Source organism: Camelus dromedarius, chromosome 18, assembly GCF_036321535.1.
Source record: "Camelus dromedarius isolate mCamDro1 chromosome 18, mCamDro1.pat, whole genome shotgun sequence".
Classification (NCBI taxonomy): domain Eukaryota; kingdom Metazoa; phylum Chordata; class Mammalia; order Artiodactyla; family Camelidae; genus Camelus; species Camelus dromedarius.
The window spans coordinates 19,691,153-19,715,713 of NC_087453.1; the positions used below are offsets into that span (position 1 = coordinate 19,691,153).

At 47.9% G+C, this 24,561-nt stretch overlaps 1 protein-coding gene across 4 annotated transcripts; it reads left to right on the forward strand.

Moving 5' to 3' along the window:
* The first annotated feature begins 2,547 nt into the window (after nt 1-2,547).
* On the forward strand, nt 2,548-24,478 carry GGT7 (gamma-glutamyltransferase 7). Of its 4 annotated transcripts, none has more exons than XM_010975156.3 (15): nt 2,548-2,747; nt 8,650-8,885; nt 9,254-9,405; nt 10,540-10,657; nt 11,526-11,593; nt 11,811-11,884; nt 12,232-12,428; nt 14,336-14,423; nt 15,997-16,124; nt 16,296-16,384; nt 18,049-18,198; nt 18,318-18,435; nt 19,217-19,354; nt 20,521-20,620; nt 23,733-24,478. In XM_010975156.3, the coding sequence occupies exons 1-15, from the start codon at nt 2,579-2,581 to the stop codon at nt 23,894-23,896; spliced, it is 1,989 nt and encodes a 662-aa protein (XP_010973458.2). In that variant the 5' UTR covers nt 2,548-2,578; the 3' UTR covers nt 23,897-24,478. The 4 variants fall into 4 exon arrangements, with proteins under 4 accessions (XP_010973458.2, XP_031289802.1, XP_031289805.1 ...); XM_031433942.2 differs by having other exon boundaries at nt 2,554-2,747; nt 10,540-10,669; XM_031433945.2 differs by having other exon boundaries at nt 2,554-2,747; nt 20,521-20,613.
* Nucleotides 24,479-24,561: the final 83 nt, after the last annotated feature.

Consider the following 24,561-nt stretch of genomic DNA (forward strand, 5'->3'; position numbering starts at 1 on the left):
TGAAGCTAAGGCTTTGAGATACCAAAGTCTATGCAAATAGAAGGAATCGTTTACACCCTTCTTTCCTTCCCTGTCTCTTTATTTCACCAGGATATCCTTCCTCTGCCACACCTGGGCTCAAATTCCTCTGGCTTCCCTCTATGCCTTCTACTCCAGAAAAGAGAGGCCAGCCAGGACCTTCCATCATCTCACTCACCACTAAGAAGGGCCTACCCTACCTATCAGTTCACAGAATGGCTGTCAAGGCAGAAAGGATCCTTAAATATATGACTCCAAGAGTGAGTCTGAGGTCCAAAGCAGGCAGCTCCCACTTCCTGAAGCTTACACAGACCCCATCTGGCCCAGCCTCCCTTCCCACCTGCTCCCTTGTTCTTTGTTCAGATAATCACAAGCCCAGCACACCCTAAACTGAGTAAACAAAAAATAAAACAAAACAAAACGTTTCCATGGTCAGACCTATGATCAGAGCCTACCTAATTCTGAAGGGAGGGTATCAGAGCTCACTGAAGGGATACAGACCTCATGGAGTGGACATGGATCCCACGGAGGAGACAGATAACTCATCGAGGAGGCATTAACTGCACTTAAGGGGCACACACTTCACTGAAGGTACATGGACTCCATTAAGGGAGCACAGATCTTACTGAGGAATCTCAGATTTCACTGAAGGGCTATGGACCCTGCTAATAGGACATGAATGGCATTGAAGGCCACTGACCCTACTGAGAGGACACAGGCTTCCTCCTAAGATATAGACTTTCTGAAGAAACAGACTCCATTGAGAGGATTCAACTCCACTGAACGGCCTCTTACTACACAGAAGGAATGCACACCACTGACAGGGGGCACAGACCTCATTTAGTGAGGACAGGCCCTACTTGGGGGGATCAGACTTCACTGAAGCATAATAAGCCCTAGGGACCTCACTCAGGAGATATGAACCTCTCTGTGAGCAGGACAGCACATGAAATGGCACACAGTCCTAGTATAAACAGTCATCTTCCCATCCCACATGCACAGCTCAGGGCAACCTTTTCCCTCTCCCCACTCCTCAACTCTTCTCCCAAGCCCTAGAGCTGTTCCCAGCACACTTCCTGCCCCCTCCTGTCTACAGATGGTACTGCAAACGCTGGGCCTGTAATAGATTTTCAAGCAGTCCAGATAATCTCTGAGCCAGGAGCCTGTGGTTGGGGAAGGAGGGGATGTGTGGCCAGGGGCTTGACCAGCCCCCTCCCTCTGCTTGTGGACTGTAAAATGGAAGTTTGGACGAGAGGTCTTATAATAGATGGAATCAGCACCCCATCGTTGGAGATGGAGTAGTAGTGCAAGATATGGTATAATTGGCATTCCTCAGAGTGGGAAGAGAATGGACCAGGTTAGACGAGATGAGAATCCACGAGATTAAGGAAACAATAATGATAATAATAATTATGGTATTTATTAAGTGTCAAAACCTATATTAAACACTTTCCAGATGTTATTTAGTCCTCACAACCTAGAGATGGATACTGTTATTCTCTCCATTTTACAGGTGAGGAAACAGATACTCGAGGAGTTTGTTTTGCCCAGTTTGTAGACTGTAGCACAGGGAACAGAACCTAGACTAGAACCTAGAACAAATACCTAGACTAAAGAGATTCATTACCCACACTTTTTATCCTCCCCTACCCCAACCCACTCCTGCCATACCACCACCGCCATTATTTCTTTCTCAAAGTGTCCTTTTCCAGAAGCACATCAAAAAATCTTTAAATGATGGTAAATTTTCAGGTTCCAGAGACCCCATTCCAGCCTACTAAGTCATGATCTCTACAGTGGAATCTAGGGATACGCATTTAAAGATCCTAACACACACTCAAGTTTGGGCTTACTGTCCTATGCTGATAGTTAAGGGATCCCAGAAGGGATTGTGATTGAAAGAGGAGTCTGAAAAATGTCAGAGGTCCAAGGAGGGATCTGACGTCCGAGGAGAGAAGTCCAAGGAGGGGTCTCTAAATGAAGCAGTCTGTGGATGAAGCAGGGGCTGGGGCTGGGGGTGAAGGCAGAGTCTGAAGTTGAAAGAGGGGTCTGGGGTCGGAGGATAAGGATCTTGGAGTCCAAGGAGGGGTCTGGGGTTGGAAGAATTTGGCATTAGAGACAGGATCTGGAGTCGAGGAGAGGTCTGCTGTCAGTGGAAGGGCCTGCGAGCTGAGGAGGGAGCCTGGAGTCTCAGAAGAATTCTAGCTCAAACTGGAAAGAGGAAGGGGTTTGGTCCCTGGGCTTCGTAGGGTGCCCTGAGCCACTAAGGTCACGCTTACCTTGGGGATCTTCCCTCTGGACCCCACACTGAGCGACCCAGACCTGCCCTCCAGGCACTCCATCCACACTCACATCCACACCTGCGCGCTCAATGCAAGCTGACAGCGTTAAGCAGGAGGGGGCAAGTCAAACCCCAACACCTGCCAGGGTCCGAGTGAGACGCCCCCTCCCGGCGGTCCAAGAGCTCAGGCCCCGCCCTCCCCCCTCTGCACCCCCCCTACCCGGGTCCTCGCCGCACCACTTCCGGCAGGCGCTGCGCTGCCGGGGGGCGCGGGCGAGGATGGCGGCGGAGAACGAGGCCGGTCAGGAGAGCGCCCTGGGCGCCTACTCGCCGGTGGACTACATGAGCATCACCAGCTTCCCGAGGCTACCGGAGGACGAGCCGACGCCCGCGGTCCCTCTGAGGGGCCGCAAGGACGAGGACGCCTTCCTGGGAGACCCCGATACTGGTGAGGCCCGCTGGCCGGGTCCCTGCCCCTGGGACGTCCCCGGTCCTCCATCTGCGCGGAGCATCACCTCCAGCTCCATCTCCCTAATTCTTTTCCTTCTTCCTGGACCGCTCCCTTCTCCCTCGTCTCTGTTAATTATCTGGTGGGGTTAGGGGTGCATTTCTGCCTTGGAGGTTTAGGATGCGACAAGGGAGAATGATGTCGGAGACTGCAGTAGGAGGGATTGGGGTTACCCCTTGGGAAGAACCAGCTAATAAGGAAGGAACGTTGCAGGGGAGGAACAGCTGTGATCCCAGAAAAGGACTTTATCTAGTCATGGAAAACAGGATAGGAGAAACCAAGTCAGATACTGCAGCAGGATGGATAGAGGTTAGGTCTTGAAAAGAACTTCCCCACAGCCAGGAATTGTGGGAAGTAGAGACCATGAAAAGAAGCTGAGAATCTCTTCATGTCCAGGGATGGGTAGAAAGAATACGATTCCCATCTGTGAGTAGTGGGTATTGGGAGACAGGGGGATGGACTGCATGACCTTTCAAAGTCCTTGTGGACCAGAGCACATTCACTGCCCTGTAAATTATCTCACCCCTCCCAGAGCAATGGATCAGGCCAGGATGTTAGTAAGTACCCTGCCCCCTAGCAAGCAGGCTCCAGAATTTTACTGTATTCTCCTCAGCCCTCTGCAGGAACTGCAAGGGTTGGGAGTAGGGAGGAGATAGGGCTTGGGGGAGACCTGGGGCTAAGAGCTCTCTGAACATTTCTTCCCTAATGCTTTCTCCCCTATCCTTGTGGCTCAGCTCTATCCTCCCCTCCACTCTTCATCCTCCATCCCCCATCCCTCATTCCCTCAACGTCACTTCCTGGCATTAGAGCATCCTTCTGCTTCACTCTCTCTTCCTCTCAGTGTCTGCACTTGAGCCCTATCCCTTACTAGCCTGGCAGATCCTGCTTCTCTCTAGCCTGACCCTTCTGCAGCTACTCCTAGCCCAAATTCTTTCCCCTTCCACAACTTTCCCATCATCTGGTCCTGACCAGTAGCCCCTGCCAACCTGACTAGACTGCACCCTGCCTGGAGGGGGCTTGAGGGAAGGCTTATGGACATCAAATGTCAAAGCCGCAGATTAAAACTGCTTTTCTAGAAAGAGTAGCTCTGAAATCAGATCATAGCAGGGAGAGAAGTGGAAGGGTGTGTCCTGGTGGATATCAGCCTGAAACCAGGTCCTTTAGTCAGGGGTCAGGAGTGCCACTTCTGGTCCCAGCACTGCCCTGACTCACTGTGTGACAATGGGCATACCTACCCTTACCTGGGCCTTAGTTTCCTCTTCCAGCTCAACTGGGAATGCCTCTCTCCCCAAACTAGAGGTAGGAAACCTGATATGTTTTCTCCTTGCTTCCTACGAATGTCAGCATTTATCAAAACCTGTGATTATTTATTTGTGTGACCTCTGATTATTCCATGTCTGTAAGCCCTATGAGGATGGGATCATGACTGTCTTGTTCACCATCCTTTCTGCACCATCCAGCACAGTGCTAAACTCTCAATAAAAATTACTGAATACATAAATGAATGAAAGAGAAGATCTCAGAATGGAAGAATGGCAGGGGAGGGAGTTCTCAGACCTCAGGGAGTACCTTGGAGAGGTAATACAGGCTCTGTCCTCAACTGTACAAAAATCCAGCAGAGACCCTGGTCACCTGAGTTTCTGGGAACCTGTACCTTATGCCAACGCTGTGCACTAAGGTTCTAAGGACCTCACCATCTTACCTGTGTAGTCATTTCAATGCCATGTCTCCCAGAACTACTTCCAAGCCCCCAGGCTCCTTTGGCCCAGCTGGACCAGCCTGCTGGCTAACATGACTGCCTATGTTCTCAACCTGGTAGCACTGCCCCATCCTCTTATGCAGGACTCTGGTTGTGCCCAGCTAGCTTCTAGCCTGCCACTCCCTAGAACTGAGTGCCAGGCACCCCACAGCAGGCCCTGTGGAAAACAGAGCTAGATGGTGACCACTCCAAGACTGGAGAAATACATTCCTTTCTTCTGAGCTCCAGGCCCCTGTGTGCCTCTCTCTCCCAAGCATCTGCCTCTAGATATCCTGCAAATGCTTCATCTTCAGCGTGTTGTATGCTTTACCCATCATCTCTTCCCCATACACCTGTTCTTCCCCCAATGTCATTCTCAATTAATGACACTGCCATTCATCTGGTCCCCAAGGTAGAAGCCCAGGAGCCACCCATGTTTCTCCCCCTTCCTCTAACTTCCACATAGTGATCAGATGCTCTCTGTCCCCCTCCTAAATATGTTCCAAGTTCCATCTCACCATCCGTGTCATCACCACTGTACACTAAGCCACCATCCTCTCTTACCTGTATTACCTATAGGCTTCTAACTACTCTTCCTGCCTTCTGCCTCTCCCCAACCCCAATCCATACACCACCCTGTATTTCTGATCATGTTTCTCACTGTTTCAAAAATCTTATTGATCCTCCCCTCAAGGGAGTAGGCAAGCCAGGTATGATCCCAGTCTCCAGCCAAGATGTCTTTCCTGAGTTCTAGACTTGCTAGATCAACTCTGTGCAGAGTTCTTTTGTCATGAACTCAGCTAAAACTGAACTACATCTAAAAAGAACATTTTAGCGGGTAACGTAACTGAAAAGTTCAGGAGTATAGGGCTTCAGGCATAGCTGCATCGAGGGGTCTGAAAAGGAATTGGCTTTTCTTCATCTTTTGCTTTGCCTTCCTTTTTTATGGTCTTCATCTTCAGAAAGCCTTCCATCTTGTGGGGGCAAGATGCCCCCAGCAACAATAGGCTTATATCTTACCACCTCAGCAAATTAGACAGAAAATCCTTTTTGTTCTCAATAGTTTTAGCAAAAAAACCCGAGTCTGAGTATCTTTGGTGCTAGTGCCGGTCACATGAACTGGAACGTGAACTGTACAAAGATGCCTGTTCTGATTGGCTTTGCTAGGTCATATAGTCACTCTGGTCAGAATGAGGGAATAAAGAATGAGAGAGGGGATATAGTGTTCTCTAAAAAAAAATTGAGTGGGGAATAGTGTTTAAGCAGATAAAAATTAGATGCCTACTAGGCCAGCTGCCTTCAGACAACTCTTGCTGTTGTCCTATAACTTCAGAATAGCCAAAATTAAACTCATCTTTTTCACCTCAAAAGACTTGTTCCTTCTAGTCCCAAACTAGTCTTTTCTCAGTGTCCTGCTGTTGTCGTTACACATCAGTAAAATCAATAGTGTTATTTCCCCACTGCTTACACAGTAAGTACTCAGTAAATATTTTTATTGAATAAATCAATAACTTGATATTCATTTATGTTTATATTATATATTCACATATAATATATATTTATAACAAGTGATTGGTAGAATAAGAAGTCTTGAATATATCTGACTCTGATGGGGCCATATCACCTTCACCTCCTGGCTCCTCATATCTGATTGGAAAATAAAAGATTTAAGGACAAGTGCTTGGAAATATCAAGTAGAACTAGTTTATAAAGTTCATTTTTTCAGTGTGGAAATGGCTCCTAATGCCATGTGGAGCAATGGGAAGGAGGTTTTCAAGTTATACAGACTCTTGGTTCTGCCATTTATTAATTTATGACCCTAAGCAGGCTATATAACCTTTCTTAGCTCCAGTTTCCTCATCTGTAAAATGGAGAGAGCGGGCCTATCTCATGATGTTATGGGAACACTTCCATGAGGGAATGTATGTAAGGTGCCTGGTATATAGTTAGCATCAATAAATATAAGTACAAAACCCTTTCCTGCAATTCTTTTGAAGCCTCTAGGAGACAAGGAGAGTTCTGTGTTCGCAGCAGGAATTTAACATCTGTTTTGTGGATGAATTCGTTTTACTTAGACTCTGTGGTGCTGGTGCTGAGGGTTAGAAGCAAGCATGATCAACTGAAGGAGGCTTCCAGAAGACAAGTTTCTTTTTTTCTGAATAAAAATTTAAAAACAAATTACATGTTCACGGAGAAAAAAAAAGAACGGTAAGAAAAAGTAAAAGTCCTCTTCTCCACTCTTATCTTCTGCATTTATTTCTATTTATTTAAAAATATATGTATTGTTTTTTTAAAAAAACAAAAGAAATATTAGTAAAAATTTCAAACAAAAAATTATACCACTCCATCTCATTTCCATCTTCAGCATCTTTCCCCAAAAGTAACCACCATAAATAATTTCTAAAAATTATCTATATATGTATGTGGTTTCTTATTTATACAAAAGAGAGGAGTATGGGTTATGGAGGACCTTGAACATCAGGTTAAGGAGCTTGGATTTTTATCATTTTGGCATCGATGAACCATGATAGTATTTTTTTTTTACATTTTTTATTGATTTATAATCATTTTACACCATGATAGTATTTTAAACTGGAAAATATAAGTCAATTTTTAATATTATCCCACAGACATAAAGGGGTTGTACTCCAAGTCCACAGTGGCAAGTATTTAAAAAACATATATCAGATGAACTTTTAAAAAAATATTGTGAGTGCAGTCAGGAATTAAGGGAAAGGTACCAGGATATTTCTTTACTGTTCACAAACACCCAGGCTTTTTAGGCCATTTAGAGACCTGGGTTCAAGGTTAACATAACCCAGAGCAGGGAAACTGTGGGGTGGAAGAATATCTCCGCCCTGGCCAAGGTGGAAAAGAAATGGAAATAACTTTCAGTGAGCACCTACAGAGTGCCTGGAATACATGGCCTCACTGAATCCTTGTACCATCTGGCTAGTTAGGGATCAGCTCCATTATTAGGATGAGGAAAGTGAGGCTCCTGACTTGAAATGACTTGTCCATAGTCACCCAGCAAGTAGGAGCTTTCAGGTCTCCCCACCTCTACTTTTATTATCCTCGGGTCCATTTTCCAGATAGCAGACAGAGTGATCTTTTTAAAACACAAAGCAGATGGTTTCATGTTCTTGCTTAAAACTTCCCAGTGATCTCCTATGGCTCTAAGGGTAAAAGCCAAGCTTCTCGCCTCCCACAAGGGCCAGTGCATCTGGGCTTGCCTCCACTACACTACTCTTTCCTCTTGTTCACCATACCAGAGCCACCAGATGTTGGTTATTTTTTTCTAGTGCACCAAACTCATTCCTACTGTAGGGCCTTTGTACCTGCTATTCCTTCTTTCTAGAACACTCTACTCCACCCACTCCTTGCTCTACATATGGCTGACTCCTTCTCATCCCTTCGTTCTCACCTCTGCTGAGCCCTGCCTGATTTACCCAGCTAAGTGCTTCCAACATACACTAGTATTCTCTACCATTTCATCCTTCTTTTTCTTCATAGCACCTGCCACAACTTGTAATCTACTCCTTTGTTTACTTGTTTATTATCTTCTTCCTTCACTGGTCTGCGAACCCCGTGGAGGCAGGAACTGTCTGTTCCTTTCTCCTAGCATCTAGTAGTTTAGGGCCAGATACATAGCATACCCTCTGTATTGAATGAATAGATGGATGGATAGATGGATAGGAAGCAAGGTTGGAAGCCAAGGTCTGTCCACTCAGTTTATGGAGCTGCCTCCTTGCATAGGAGGCTGGGCCGCAGTTGGGGTAGGATCTGGTTTCCAGGGAGGGCCCAACCCCCGCCTCTCCAGGAAGTGTTCTTAGCCCTGGGTCCTGCGTCCTGGGAAATTTGGCTTGGGAGTGGGAATTCAGCTGCCCTGCTGCCCATTTGAGGGTCCCTGTCTCTTCCAAGCTGGGACCGCCACCCTCACCCACCCTGGAGTGCTTCAGGGGGACACCGAAAGGGGACCAGTGCTGTCCAGTGGAGTTTGTTTGACGGGGGCGGAGAGGAGGGTGGGAGACACGAAATAGCCCCGCCTACAGGGCGGGCAGGGCCAGGTAAGAGGCGCCTAGACCGACCCCTGGCCTCCCGCAGACCCGGACTCCTTCCTGAAGTCAGCCCGGCTGCAGCGGCTGCCATCGTCGTCGTCGGAGATGGGCAGCCAGGACGGGTCGCCTCTGCGGGAGACGCGCAAAGACCCGTTCTCCGCCGCAGCGTCCGAGTGCTCCTGCCGCCAGGATGGGCTCACGGTCATCGTCACGGCCTGCCTCACCTTTGCCACGGGTGTCACTGTGGCGCTCATCATGCAGATCTACTTCGGGGACCCCCAGGTGAGTGGAGGCAGTGGGGTAGAAGGAGAGAACGTGGGGAAGAGGGGTGAGGAAGTGCTTGAGGAGACCGTGGGAACTGAGGGATGGCTGAGTGGTGGAAGGAAGCCAGCAAATGGAAAGAGGAGAGGGCGGTGACCTGGGAGAGGAAGGTTCCAAGGGAGGGGCTCCCGGGCATGAAGGGGACATAGCTCAACTGATTGGGTAGGAGGCCCTTGAGGTAAGGAGGGAAGAGTCATAGGGGAGAGTCAAAGGGACAAAAGGGCAGAGCTCCCATCCCCACCCTCTGTGGAGGTTCTGGGGTTAGCGGAGGTCCCTTAGGGAGAGCAGGGGGCTCCTACTGCCCCCACCTAGTCCCCTCTCCCTTTCAGATTTTTCACCAGGGCGCTGTTGTGACTGATGCTGCCCGTTGCACATCGTTGGGCATCGAGGTGCTTGGTAAACAGGGATCTTCCGTGGATGCAGCTGTGGCAGCAGCCCTGTGTTTGGGGATCGTGGCTCCACACAGTTCTGGCCTGGGCGGGTAAGAAGCTCCCATCTGTGGAGGCTGAGGTGCCTCAGGCCTACTTCTGTCTCTTGGTCTGTAGGCCTCATGTGGGGGTCTCCAAGTTTGAGCACAGGAGCAGCTGGGCCCCAACTCCTTGCATTTTCTCTTCCTACACTCAATCTTAGATCATCATTAATTAAGGCCACAACACTTAAACTTTTAGGGTTTACAAATCCTTAAAACAAATCCCTATGAATCTGATGACAGCTCTGGATCCAGAAATATACCCCAGGATAAGAAGTCTTAAAACAGAGACTATTAACTGGCCACACCTGGCACACAGGCTGATTTGGTTTGCACACTTAAATTTTTGAAAATTTGTTTGCTAATGTTCAAAAGTTGAGAATTCATAAAAATCCAGATCTCTAACATTGCTTAAACAATCAGGAGACCTGGTAACATTGGGCCTACATTCCCACATGGCTGCAGTAATCTGGAGCTGAATAGAAGCTGCTTCCCATGATGGGGCTTGTACTGTCTGTCCACTTGGCCGTAGTTCCTACCACTCCCTTTTGTTTATCTGTCCTGCTTTCTTCATTATGTTACTTGGCTGCAGGCCAATTATCTCAGATATAACCCCCATCTCAGATGGAAACAAGCCACAGAAAAGGGACAAGCTGACTAAGTCCATATCTTGGGTCCTACAAGACCAATTCTCCAGCCCTTTCAAAGAAATTCAGTTTTGGTTGTGTATAGTCTGTCCTTACATAATTCAGTCCTGGGAGAAGGAGCAGGGACATACCACAGAGGCAGGTGCAGGAAGCTGGCAGGGGTCCATCTGTGGTGGGGTGGGTGGAGGCGGAGGGGGAGCAGAACATCCTGCTCTCCCAGTCTCTAGGTTTTCCCTAATCAGGGATTAAAGTCTCCAGTGACAGGCTGGAAGAGGTCCATGGACTCTGAGTCCCCAACCCCCTTGATTTCATTCCCCACCCTGGTAGGGTGGCTGAGTCTCTCTCTGCTGGGGAAGGGGCTCAGACACCTGACTCCTGATGACAAGCTGAGCCTATAGCCATCACCATGGGGTGGGGGTGGGGAGGTGCTGAGGGATGGCAGATTAATTGTTCAGAAGGGTGGCAACTTATCACCCTCCCTGTTCTGTGTCTCTCCCAGTGGGGGTGTAATGCTGGTACATGACATCCGACGAAATGAGAGCCACCTGATTGATTTCCGGGAGTCTGCACCAGGGGCCCTCAGGGAAGAGGCCCTACAGAGATCCTGGGAGACCAAGGTGGGGACCCTGGTGAGAAGAGAGGGAGGGGTGGGGTGTTTCCCTTCACTACCCTTCTGCTAACCCCAGCATTACTTTGCTAAGTATTTACTGTAGAGGTGAGGAAAAGAGTTAAACAGGTGCTTTTAGGCTATAAGGGAGATAGGCAGCTCCCAAAATAAAATAATGAACAAAAAAATATGGATGGTTGATAACAGGCAGTAGAGCAACACTGTACTTCTCTGGTCATCTTGTCTATCTGGCACATAAGAAGGAAGGAAGAAGGCCACTGAGCCATCTGAGATGTCACAAAGTTGCCACACTATAACTCACACATCTCACTCTGAGTCTGTTGATGGTAACTTTCCAGCCCCTGATGTATTGGAAGATGATACAGGAACTGCTAGAGGCAAACCCCCTATCTACAAAGAAGGAAATAAAATAACTTGGAAAAATAGATATTTAGTGCAGTGGCAAATGCCAAACACACCCCTGAGTTATCACAGTTCAGAGTAATGGTGGTGTGATAATGCAAATGTTAAATGAACGTCCCTTGTCCAGTATTTTAAAAGGCAGGAGTAGGTATAACCCAATATAGACAGGTTTCCATCTAAATTGGTTATGTCTTGGCTCTTAAAAGGGTTTGCTTAATTGATAAACCCCTCAACTATGATAGATAAAGGAGGCCTTTCTGCATTTGCAGATAGGAAGTCAGGGAGATGGGAGGGAAGCCTGCTGGGGACAGCTTGTCCCTCCTCTGGGATACTTGGCCTATGTCTCTCCCCTGTGCCAGCCCCCATCCCTGGCTTGGGGCTCTGCGGAGTTCAGCCCAGCCCCCCCCTTCCAGTGACCTCGTCTCCTCTCTCCCTCACCTGCCCGCCTTGCCCAGCCTGGGCTCTTGGTGGGGGTCCCCGGAATGGTGAAGGGGCTACATGAAGCTCATCAGCTCTATGGAAGGTAAAGATTCTCCCCCTGGGGACCAGGGGCTCCTGCCTGCACCTCTCCTTGAGTGGCCTTCTCCTACCTTCCTGGATTCTTCCCTTCCCAACTCCCCCTCCTGATATCCCCTTCCCTTGCCAGGACTCTCCTTCCCAGGAACCCCCTCCCCCCCCCCAGGACCCCTCTTCCTCCCCTCCCAGGACATCCTCCACCCCCTGCTCTCCGGCTCCCCCAGGCTGCCATGGTCCCAAGTCCTGGCCTTCGCAGCAGCTGTGGCCCAAGATGGCTTCAACGTGACCCATGATCTAGGTCAGTGGGGCCTGGGGGGTGGAGGGAAAGGCATGAGGTTGATGGAGAGGGGAGAGGGAACCTCTGAGACTTGGGGCCTAAGCCAGAAAGCACCTCTCTTCCAGTTTGCTCCTCAGGTCCCCCTCTTCCAACACTCTACCTTCACGAGGAGGCAACCTCAAGTGAGGGGATCTGGGAAAGGCCCATATACACCCCAACCTCCTCCACAACACCCCAACAGGCTCCGGGGGGGGGGGGGCTGGAACACTTAGGGCTGGCCACTCAGCCCTCATTTACCCAACCTGTTGCGTGTCTCGGCCATCGGGTCCAGTCCGCCCAGCCCAGCCTCGCGTCCCTGCTGCCCGCAGCCCAAGCCCTGGCCGAACAGCCGCCACCCAATGCGTCTGAGCGCTTCCGTGAGACATTCCTGCCTTCAGGCCACCCACCACTCCCTGGCTCACTGCTGCGACGGCCTGACCTGGCCGCAGTGCTGGATGTGCTGGGCACCTCTGGCCCCGCTGCCTTCTATGCCGGTGGCAACCTCACACTGGAGATGGTGGCCGAGGTGAGCGAGTGGAGCACCCCCACCTACCTGCCCCAGCCCTATTACAGGGATGTCCTCTTCCCCCTTACTTCCCTGTCTTTCTACATATATTTACTGGGGATTCCATTTACTTGACATTCTAGAATAGACAAAACTAACCTCTGGTGATAGGAATCAGATCAGTAGTTTTGGGGGTTGGGAGGATTGGCTGGGATGAGGCACAAAGAACCTCCTGGGGTGATGGGAATATTCTGTCTCGATTGAGAAAGATACCTTTGAGCTGCCCACGGCTGATGCCAACCTGACTGTGGCCTGGCCTGGCCCCTCCAGGTCTGCTGGAGACCGAGGATCAGCCTCAGCTTCCCTGAGCCCACAATCCCCTCCTGCTCTTGGGTTTTCTAGGGTTTGAGGGAAATACCTCCTATACTGGACTATCAGGACCATGGAGGATTGACAAAAGGCCTTACCAACCAACCATGAAGAGTCTTAGTCTGAGGCAGCAGTGGGTTCTGAGAACTGTTGGCAATGGTCCAAAACTCCTAACAGAAATTTATGCTCAAGATAAGGGTATATAGACTAACTCAATGGTTCTCTCATCTATGCAGTGGGGGTGATTATACCTGTGTCTGCCATACAGTTGTGGGAATTAAACAGGGCCATACTTCATTCTACATTCATGGAGTGCTCTCTCTGGGCCAGACCCTGTGCTGGGCACTGGAAGTATAGAAGTGATAATGAGTGCCCATCTCACATGGACTCACTGGCAGAGTACTGACTTTTGATCTGCTGGACCCAAGAGCTCCATCCACATTGTTAGGGCTTGGTCTGCCCTCTCTCTGTCCCACAACTCTACTTTCCTCTGTTTGAAGTCACTCTCTGTCAGATCCTTTCCACACCTGCTCTCACCAGCCATCCTTGCAGGAAGCCATCACAGAGGAAGAGTATTTCTCATTCCAGTAGTTCCAGCAAAGCCTCAAGGTTATGTCTCTCTCATCAGCCTGTTGTAGGGCTCATGACTATTCCCAAACCAATCACTGTGGCACAGAAAAAGAATGCTCTGATTAGCCAGATGTGGGTTGTGTATCCTCTCTTGGTGGTGGAGAAGGGGATGAAAGAAACTCTAATGAAGACCATCAGAGCTTTAAGAGAAAAAAACCCAAAGTTGTGTTTAACTTTCCAGACAAAGCCAAGAAATTCAACGTGTAGTTCACTGAGCATAGATTAGAAGTCAGAGGTTTCAAGTACTAAAATGTGCTTTAAAAAGAGAATTCCTAGTGGCTATGATAATTTAAGATTGAAAATTAGCATGCTAAATAGAAAGAGCCCATCCATTAGTACAAGATTGGTTCATTGGTCTGTAAAGTGCTCAATTATGTCCAGTAAGGGTCATTCCTACCACAGTTATCCAGAGTTCATGATTTTAGAGTGGCTTTAGTTAATTGTAGTGAAATGCAGAATTCAGTTTTGGTATCTCCTAGGCAAGTGCTGCTCTAAGTGGAAAATCTTCCTTCTACATCAGCTGGGAGGGCAGTATCTGCAAAGATATGGAATCATGAGTTCAGGACCTGCAGGTCACTCTGGGTGGCTATACAGAACTCATTGGAGAATAGCAAGACATGAGGTGGGAGAGGTAGGCAGGGACCAGATCACAAAGGGCCAAGCTAATGAGGTCATTCATAGATTGTACCCAGCACAAGTATGGCACATAATGGGTGCTTATTGTTAGGTGCTTTTCCCCCTTCCTTTTTCCTGGGGTACCCAGGGCTGATGGGGTCCCTAAAAGCCATGATGGGAATTGCAGAAGGCACAAAAGTTATAAACATCTGATTTGTGTGTGATCCAAACATGTGCCTTAGGCCAAACCTATACACTCACAGTGTGGTGTGTGACTCACAGTGGTGGGCGGGGGGTCATTCTCTCCCCTCTAGGCTCAGCATGCAGGGGGTGTCATAACTGAGGAGGACTTCAGCAACTACAGTGCTCTCGTGGAGAACCCCGTGTCTGGCGTGTACAGAGGTGACCTCTCCCCAACTCCCAGGGTCCCCACTCAGGAGAAGCCTCCCAGTCCATGGCCACATCCTTTTGGCCTAGAGGTTCCTCCCTATTTCACAGGAGAGAAACTGAGGCAATGAGCTGCCCAAGTAGCCATCCTTGAAGCAAGCCAGAACCAGCCTACCTTCTGAAGTAGTCATGGGGTCAGTTACCCCAAATATTTGGGATATGGGGAGAGAGGTCTGGTCAAAGGCTGAGGCCTGGAATTTGGGGTTCTGGCCATAGGTTTTCTTGATTTGGGTTCTGTGTTGCGTCAGCTCCCTTCCCAGCCCAACTCTCACTGCCCTGTACTTCCTAAGAAGAATCCATAAGATCAAAACCCATCCTAGCTTCAGGTTAGAACAAAACCTTTAAGACAGTCATAGACCCGCCCCTTCATTGTGCAAAAAGGAAACTGAGGCCCAGGGAAGGAATGAAACTTAGCCTGCCAAACTCAAAACAATGAGGAACCCAGAAAGCCAAGCTTATGATGGGGATAAGGTCTGTGTTTGCTGAACCCAAAGTGCTGGGTTCCTGGGTCCCTCAGAAGGCTCTCCAACTTTCTCCCTTTGAGGCCAGATCACCTCAAGCTCCAGGAGAGGCTGGCTCTGAGTTCAGGTTTCTGGATCTCAATCTCCAAGCCTAATTCCTCTGCCAGAGGTGGTAGTAGCAGAGGATGAGCAATGCTTAGGAGCCAGGAAGACCTGGGTTTGCGTACCAGCTGTGCCATTCACCTTGAACAAGCCACTTTCCATTCTGAGCCTTGTTTCTTTTCCCTCCTTAAAATGGAGATAATAATAATGCCTTCCTCTCAGAGTGCCCATGGGGATTTGAAGAAATGATGTTGGAAGTTACCATGATGAGAATGGGCACTGAATGCGTAGAGTTTGATTTCCATTTGCCCTCCCCAGCCTGAGTTCTCTTGGCAATGCCAGTATCTTGAAAACTCTGGGTTCCCCTGATCTCCTGTAACCTTGGACAAGCTGCCTCTTTGTGCCTCAGTTTCCTCACCTGTCAAATGGGGATGATAACAGCATCCATTATGAGGATTAAATTAGTTAATTAGTTTATATTAGTATTATGTCAGGTATTATTATTATTGTTCCTTTGATGTCCAAACATCTAATAACAGGTACCTCAGATAGGAAAAGAAGTTTGCTGTTCCCAAGAAGCTTCAGGGGTGGGACCATCAGGGACCCTAAATAGTACACTGGCCCGAGGGAGGAGCTGAAATGAGGCACATGGTAGACCAGGAATCAGAACATCTGGACATCTGTCCTTCTCTGCCAATGGACTGCAGTGTGACTCTGGGCAAATCACAGTTTCCTTAAGCCTTAGTTTCCTCGTATGGAAGAGGTAACTAAAGACAACTGTTCTGGGTTGGAATTTTGACCCTGCCCTTGACTCACCATGTGAATTTGGGTGGGTCCCTCTGCCTCTCAATGCAGTTTCCCTGTCTGATGAGGAGGTTCAGTGCAGTGGTCTCAGTCAGTGTGGTGGTGGGATGTGGAGATGTCTTGACCCTTCCTCTGCCATCGGTCATTTCCTGTCCTTTCAGGCCACCTGGTTCTCAGCCCCCGACCCCCACACACAGGCCCTGCCCTCATCAGTGCTCTCAACATCCTCGAGGGCTTCAATCTCACCAGCCTGGTATCCCGGGAACAGACTCTTCACTGGGTGGCAGAGGTAAGGCTGACTCCTCCACTCTACTCTGGGTCTAAGGACACTAAGAGTGGGAGGATGGGGTAATGCCATAAGGCAGGACTAAATTGCCTCCAAGTTTTCTCATACATGAGGAACCTGGTAGGTGCTGAGAGGGCCTTGCTTGCCTCTTCCACACCCCTGCTCTGTTTTCAGACCCTGAAGATCGCATTAGCTCTGGCCAGCAGACTGGGAGATCCTGCCTACGATTCTACCATCACTGAGAGCACAGATGACATGCTCAGGTGGGTCTCGCGGGGCAGGACACTGGGTACTGCAGAGGTAGGTGTGGGGAAAGAATCAGGTGAAAAGCAGCTGGTGGAGCAGTAAGGCCTGAGGTCCCAAGTCAATTGCAGCTCGACCCTAACTCACAGCATGACACTAGTTGCTTTTCCTTGTGCCTCAATTTCCCCATCTACTTCATGTGGCTCTCAGATTTTTTTGATCCTAGCAAGGCCCTATATGGACCCATCTGTTCCCCCTTTTGAGTGGAAAAAGAAAGCCTAGTAATGATGAAAGAGTCTCCAAGCAAATTCTGGAGGTGGTGGGGATTTTGATTTAAATGTACCTACATTGGCAGCATAACATAGTAGTAAGACTGTGGGCTCTGGTCGGACTGCCTCAGTTCAAATCCCAGCCTCACCATCCACTAGCTGTGCAGCCTTGGGTAAGTCATTTAAACTCTAAGTCTCAGTTTCTACAAGGGGCCTGACAGTAATGGGGCCAACCTCATGAGATCACGGTGAGGACTAAACAAGATCATACAGGCAAAACTTAGCACATTGTCTGGCACATAATAAATACTCAACAAATATCATTGTTGTTATCCATTGGTAATTGGGGTAAGATTGATTACTGTTTAACTGCTACTGTAATTGACAGTCCATAGCTAAAAGGAAAATCAGAAGCAAAAAATATAGTTCACCCACATTTGTTTTGATACTCAAACAACCCTCTATGAATTAAGTTGGAAATTATGAGACTAAATGAACAGCTAATAATAAAAAAAAGCAAAAACAGCAGGAACTGAAAACAATAACTAGCTCAAGGCCACAAGGATAAAGCCTAAAAACCAAGCCTCCGTACTGTCCCCCCACCCCCAAGCCCACTTGAAACAAAGCCCTCTGCGCCTTCTTCCCTGTGTAGCCACCAGCCTTTGTGGCTGAAAACTGAATGAATTTCTTCAGTAATCCTTGGTAACTTGTCATTCTCTAACCAGTTAGAATAACTAAACTAACCATTATCAGGTAAGAAATCCTCAGTTGAATTTTTAAAATTGGAGAATTGCATGTTTTCAAGATCAATGCAAATTTAGCTCTAAAACACACAAAATATTGTAAAATACCATAGAATTTAAAGAATCTTTTATTCAATTAAAAAAACACACTATATTAATTCAACTAATTTATCCAATAAATAGTTATTAAGATTTTACTATGTGCCAAGTCCTCCTGTGCCTTGAAAAAGATTCTAATAGCAAGTAAAGATCCCTGTATAGGAAACCCTCCTCTGACTAAACTCTTAATAAAACTAGTTCTGGACTACAAGCATTAAGTTAAATGAATTCAGTCTGTTCATTCAAAACAAATATATCCTGAACATCCACTATGTTCCAAGTACTTCCATAGAAAGGATTAAAAGACTCTTGATTTAAACATGAAATAAATTAAACATTGACTCTAGAAGAAAACCTGAATAACACCTAAATAAATTCATTCAATTTGATAATTATTTCCTATTCATTCCATATATGCTGAGAATAAGTGAGCTTCTCCTCTCTTAGACCTAGTAGTTCAGTGGGGAAGGCAGATGTTAATCAAATAATTGCACAAACAGACATCACAAAATGTATAGGTGAGTTGTGATGAGATCCTCCTGTGTTTTCATTGCCTACCCCTTGTCTTTTCAGCAAGGTGGAGGCTGCCTACTTCCGGGGCCAGATCAATGACTCCCAGACAGCCCCCGTTCCGCTCCTGCCCATCTATGAGCTAAATGGGACTCCTACAGCTGCCCAGGTGCTGATCATGGGCCCTGATGACTTCATTGTGGCCATGGTCAGGTATGCCAGCTCAGACTCAGAACCTGGCACAAGGGATCATCTGCACCAGGAGGGAGATGGGGGTTGGGTGGGAGTGAGGGCAGGCTCCGGGCTCACCTGGCCCTAACCTTGGCCTCCAGCTCCCTGAACCGGCCCTTTGGCAGCGGCCTCATCACCCCCTCTGGGATCCTGCTCAACAGCCAGATGCTGGACTTTTCTTGGCCCAACAGGACTGCTAACCACCCTGCGCCCAGCCTGGTAGGGCTTTGCTTCCCTCCTCCCCTGGGGACCCTGAAGCTAGGTAGGAGGTGCAGTAGTATGACTGCTTCTCCTTCCTTACTTCTAGGAAATTATATTATAAAGAAAAACAGCCTAAACAAGATGTCTACTTCACCCCCAGCCCAAGTCTAGGGCTTGGAGCCTGGTGGGTCCAAAGAAACCTTGTACCATTCTGCCACTGTCTCACTGTGTGACCTGGGGAAAGTCTTGCCCCGTCTCTGGGCCTCAGTTTCTTCACCTGTACAGTGAGGATATTGGCCCCCTTTTGATGCTTTGGGTACTTTAAAGCATTACTAGTCTATGACTGTGTGATGCTGAGCTGATGGGGCTCAGCCCTATTTGGGGGCACTGAAGGGGGACCCAAGGAGGCAGGAGATATGAATTATTATCTATTTGGGGACCAGCACTCTTAACACCCTGCAGACTGGGGCCCCAGCAAACAAAGACAGAGATGACCAGGGTGGGACTATTCTCTTCCTCCCCATAGACATCTTTCTTGGCTTGAGCCCTTCTCCTGCCACCCATGGTAGTCCCATAGCAGCCCCATAGCTCAGAGGTCCATTATCCACCTCAGTTATCCAGGGACTCTGTCCATTTCACAGACAGCAAACTGTGGCCTGGGAAGGCACTGGTCCCCATAAAAACTGGGCCTGTGGAAGATTTAGGAGAGGGAGCGAGATGTTGGAAGAGTGGTGGAGTAGCCCTTTCCTGTCTCTGCCCCAACTCTTATCCCCCTGTGATCTCCATCCTCTGACAACAGGAGAACTCAGTGCAGCCAGGGAAGAGGCCACTGTCTTTCCTGCTGCCCACTGTGGTCCGGCCGGCGGAGGGGCTCTGTGGGACCTACCTCGCCCTAGGGGCCAATGGAGCTGCCCGGGGCCTCAGTGGCCTGACCCAGGTGAGGCTTCCCCCGTGATAGGCCTTTTGTGGCCAAGAGCCAAGCTGTGACCTGGGCTACAAGTGCCCCTCTTGTCTTTGGCTTGTCCTCATCTCTCACTCATGCAGCAAACATGGGCTGAGGCTGCTTTGTGCCAGACCCATCCTGAGCCCTGCAGACATGGACTACATTGTTCTTAGCAAAAATGGAGCCCTGAAACTCCATGTCTTCCCAGGTTGCAGGGGAAATCATGGGGCCGGTAGAATTGAAAGGTGATACAGTATCTGGGCCATCTGGGTTCTGTCAACCTTAAGTTCCATCATACCACTAGTCAATATCTGAATATCAAGCAGCCATCTTTAGGGTCTGATTTTGAAAGGAAAGGCCTGCTACCTTCTAAAACACCTCACAGCAGTTCCACAAATGTCTTGAACATCTGATATATGTGCCTGGCATGTACGCTGGCAGGCGGTGAGTTAACAAATCTGAACTTTGGAATCAGAAACCCATGTGTCCCAGCCTAAATGCTGCCAATTTCCAACTGCGTAGTGTTAGGGAATTCACTTATTGTCACTGAACCTCATCTCCTCATCTGTAGAATGGATATAATAACAAATAGCTAACATTTATGGAGCTTTTTCTAAGTGCCAAGCTATAGTGTTACATGTATTAATCCTCTAATCTTCCCAACTTTGGGAGGAATCCTTACCTCTATTTCACAGAACAGGACACTGAGGCCCAGAGAGGTTAAGAAGTTAGGTTCAGTTTAATAAGAATGAGCAAGCAGTTTGATTCCAGAGCCTACCCACACTTTTAAACACTAAACTAAAAGTAACCACATTGTGCCCTAGACCATGCCCAGCTATTAACCCTTTCCTGGCCAAGAAGAAAGGAAGGAGAGCCTTGGGTTATATTAAAGGAGACTGGGTGTTAGTGATGCCTCTTTCCTGACTCTCTCCAAACTCTGCAATGAATCACTTTTCTTCCCTGGCTCTTGGTTTCCCCTCTGTGAAGTGGAGACAGTCATCAAAGGCCTGCCTGTCTTCTGGGGCTGTTGAGAGACCAAGATGACACCCCTGGTATAAGTGTTCTAAAGACTAAGGAGTCTGGACCAAGGACAAGGGCTATGGAGTCCTGAGCCCAGACCTCTGGGACATCTCTGACTTCTGCCCCTTGGCTGCCTGCAGGTTCTGCTGAATGTCCTGACCTTGAACCGGAACCTGAGTGACAGCCTGGCCCGTGGCCGCCTGCACCCGGACCTGCAGTCCAACCTCCTGCAGGTGGACAGTGAGTGCAGAGCAGAGATCCCCATGGGGTGGGCTCAGGGCTGGGTGGAGAAAGGGGCTCCTCCCAAGGGTGCCCCAGCCTTGACCAGCACCACCTCCCTGCCAGTGAAAGTTTGGTTTCTTTCAACCAACTCCTAGTGGAACAGTGAAAGCTCTGGGGATCAGAACCAGTCCTGCCATTTCCTGGCTGTGGTCTTGGGAAACTCATGTCTTCATGTTGAGCCTTGGTTTTCTCATTTGTAAAATAAGATATAGTTGTTCATTTTGCAAATCATTCATTCAGCTGTTTGCATTGAATACCTACTGTGTGCCAGGCATTATCCTAGGTGCTGGGCATACTGTATCTATAGGCAGACAAGAAAATAAATAATCAAAGAAATGTGAGAAAGAAAAATAAATGCTCTGTAGAGCATCAATGCAGGATGATGTATATGACTAACTCAACGACTGGGGAAGGCTTCTCTTTGGTGACATTTAAGCTGAGATCTGAAGAGTGAGAAGAGCCTATCATGCAAAGACATTGGGCAAGCTTTGTAGGCCAAGGAAACAAATGCAAAGAACTCATGGCTGGAATGGGTTTGGTAGAAAGGAGATCAGGGTGTGTGAGGGTGAGATAAGGTCAGAGAAGATCATGACCCTAATAGATTATGGTGAAGAGATGCACTTTCCTTTAAGAAGGGCAGGTGCTTAATTTTGAACACAGCGTAATTTCATAACTGAGAAGGTATGTGTACCTTTGAGGAGTTTTTATTACAACAGGCAATGTACTATGCTAGTCCAAAGGCGATACAGAATTGAATGAGACATGGTCCTTGCTTGTTCAGTATCCCCATTTTATAGATAAAGAAACTGATGCTCATGGAGGTTATAAACTAACTGAAGATCAACCAGTAAATGGCAGAATTGAGATCAGACATACACCTGGCTGATATCAAAGACTCAGTTCTTTACTGCTTGACTCTTGGTGTCTCCTGGATTGAAGCATGTTAGAAGCCATGGATCTAGACCCTCAGCAGTCACACCATGTTATTGGCTGGTGATACTTTCGATCCCAGCTGGAAGATGAGGCTAAGTCCTTGAAAATGAATTTTGTTCAACTAGTATCTTCTGGTCTCTATCAAATGTAAGGCTCTGTGCTAAGTTACTGTGAAGGTGGGAGGTGCTCATCCTAGCCCTCCTTTGAGGGGCACAAGTCTAAGACAGGAGTATGAGGAGTGGAGGTTTGGTGAAGGGAAAGTTCACCCACCTGAGGGCTCTGGGAGGCTTTATGGAAGAGGTGACAACTGGCTGGACCTTGGCGTATTAGCAGGAATTTGATGTGTGAAGGTAAAGAACATTCTGGATAGGGGGAACAACCTGGACAAACCCAGAAAGAATGGCTCAGAGAGTAGCCAGGAGGGCAGCTGGACTACAGACATTATTTCCCAAACTTCAGAATTTATCCAGTACCTTCAGGACCTCTGCCACATGTGCACACCATCAAACCATTATTTACATAATGTGTGTCTATAAATGGATTTCCTTTTTAACCTAAATGTATTTTAAAAGTAAAACTTATAATCACAAATGAAAAAATGGCATAATTTCCCACAAATAGATGATAAGCAGCTACAAAAACTCAAATGTTTTTAGGTTTTAATTAGATGTTTTTGCCCACAGAAGGTACTAAGGTCTACTCTCTCTTTTTTAGAAGATTAGAAATGTTAGAGACCAGCCTGTAATTTAGTCCTTTCTATTACTGGAAGGATTGAAAGTGAACCACAAAGGGAATACATTTGCAGCTCAGTGATTTAATGCTATTCAATATTGTGTCTTTATCTCTAGAACTACTTTTAATCATCCCATTTGCAGAAATAAGAAGATCAGATTTTTGTTGAGCAGTGGGAGGTGAGGTTACAGGGCTTATCATGGAGGTTCCATGTTAAGAAGTATGGACTTTATCCAGTTGAGTGGGGAAGGAATATGACCTGATTTGTTTTATGGAGGGGAGGTGGGTTGAAGGAAGGAGAACTTAAGTCAGGAAAACATAAGAAATAGCCAAGATGATGGCCCAGGCAAAAGATGATGAGGACCTGAACTTATGTAAGAGGGTAGGGATTTGTTCATTTATCCAGTAAATACTTGTTTACTATTTACCGTGTCCTCACCCTATTCTAGGCCCTGGGGCTCAAGAGTAAACAAGTCAACATTCGTGCCTTAAAAAAAAAAAAAACACCTATGATCTAGTGGAGAGAGACACAGTAAACAAACAAAATACTGGTAGCAGTAAGTACTTTGAAAAAAAATAAAGCAAGGTAAAGGTGAAAGGGTTCTGCTATTTCAGATGGTGGTCAGGGAAATTCTCGAAGACTGGAATGGAGTAAGGGAGCCAGTTTTGTGACCATCTAGTAGGAGAGCATTCCAGGCAGAGAGAACAGCAAGTGCAAAGGCCCTGAGGTAGGGGCATGTTTGGTCTGCTTAAGGGACAGGAAGGTGACTAGAGCAGAGTTAAGCAAGGGAGAGAGTGGAGGGAAGTGAGGAGAGAGGAGTTGAGAGAGTTGCAAGGTCCCAGGTAATGTTGGGCCTTAGAGGCTTTGGTAAGGACTTTGGATTTTATTCTAAGAGTCATCAAAGTTGTTGGAAGGTTTTGAGCAGGGAAAGCAACGTGGTCTGACTAGTGGTTTAAAAAGATCCCTTTGATTGCGATGTGAATAGGTTGTAACGAAGCAGGACTGGAAACTGAAAGAGCAGTTAGTGGGCTGTGCAGTAATCCTGACAAGCAATAATGGCAGCTTGACCTTGGCAGGTGAAATAAAGACCCCAAAGCCAAGCCCTTTGTCCAATATAAAGAATGATTGTATATTATTGATCACTTACTGTATGCAAGGCTCTGAGTTCTGTGCTTTTTGTTTATTATCTCCTTTAATCCCTGCAGCAATTTCATGTGGTAAGTTCTCAGATAATCCTCATTTTATGCATGAGCAGACTGAGGCTCAGAGAGGTAGAGCAATTTGCCCAAGGTCGTATAGCTCCTCAGTAGAGCATCCAGGACTAGGACCCATGTCTGATGGTCAGGCTCCTGAGCCTGTGCTCTGAACTCTCTGAATGTGTGTATGTTGGGGGATGGTTTTCAGGTGAGTTCACAGAGGAAGAGATTGAGTTCCTGGAAGCCAGGGGTCACCACGTGGAGAAGGTAGATGTCTTATCCTGGGTCCATGGCAGCCGGAGAACCAATAACTTCATCATCGGTGTGAAGGACCCTCGGAGCCCAGATGCAGCCGGAGCTACCATCCTGTAGAGCAGCAGGGTGGGGTGGGAGTCTCTGCTCCCCACCTTTGCATGTTCCTAGAGTCCCTCCTTCTCCCAGATTTGGTCTCAGAGGGACCCTGGGGATGTCCCAGATCAGCGGCCAGAGGGGATGCTTAGCAAACCCTATCCCAGAGTAATAGGAAATTCTCTATCTTGAGGCCTGTGGTGGTGGTAGTAAGAGTCACTGTCCACAACCAGGCAGGCAGGACCTTGAGGAGTCAGACTACCTGTCTGTCTGTCTCCTTTCCCTCAGCCATGCTGGCCCTGAGCTTAGGGATGTGCTTGCAAATCCTTCTCAAGGGTCCTCACCACCTCAACATCTCCAGGTGGGCCTGACCTGGGCCTTGTCTTCCAGCTCTCTTCTCCTGTCCCCAGCCTCATTTCTTAAATGACTAGGATTTTTTTTAATGGACCATCCTAGGGAGGGGGTTCTCCTCCCCTCCCACCACCAGGTTGAGGTGGGGGCCTTATATCTGGGGGTCCCAGGGTATGGGGTAAGGGTTGGGGGTGGTGGGGACCAGCTCAGGGGCTTCCATCTGCAAAGGGGAATTAAAGAAAGAATATTGCTTAACCATGGCTCTGACTTAATTTATATTTGACTGTATTAGGAGTGGGTGTGAGAGAGGAGACCTTGGCTTACTCTGTCCCAAGCTG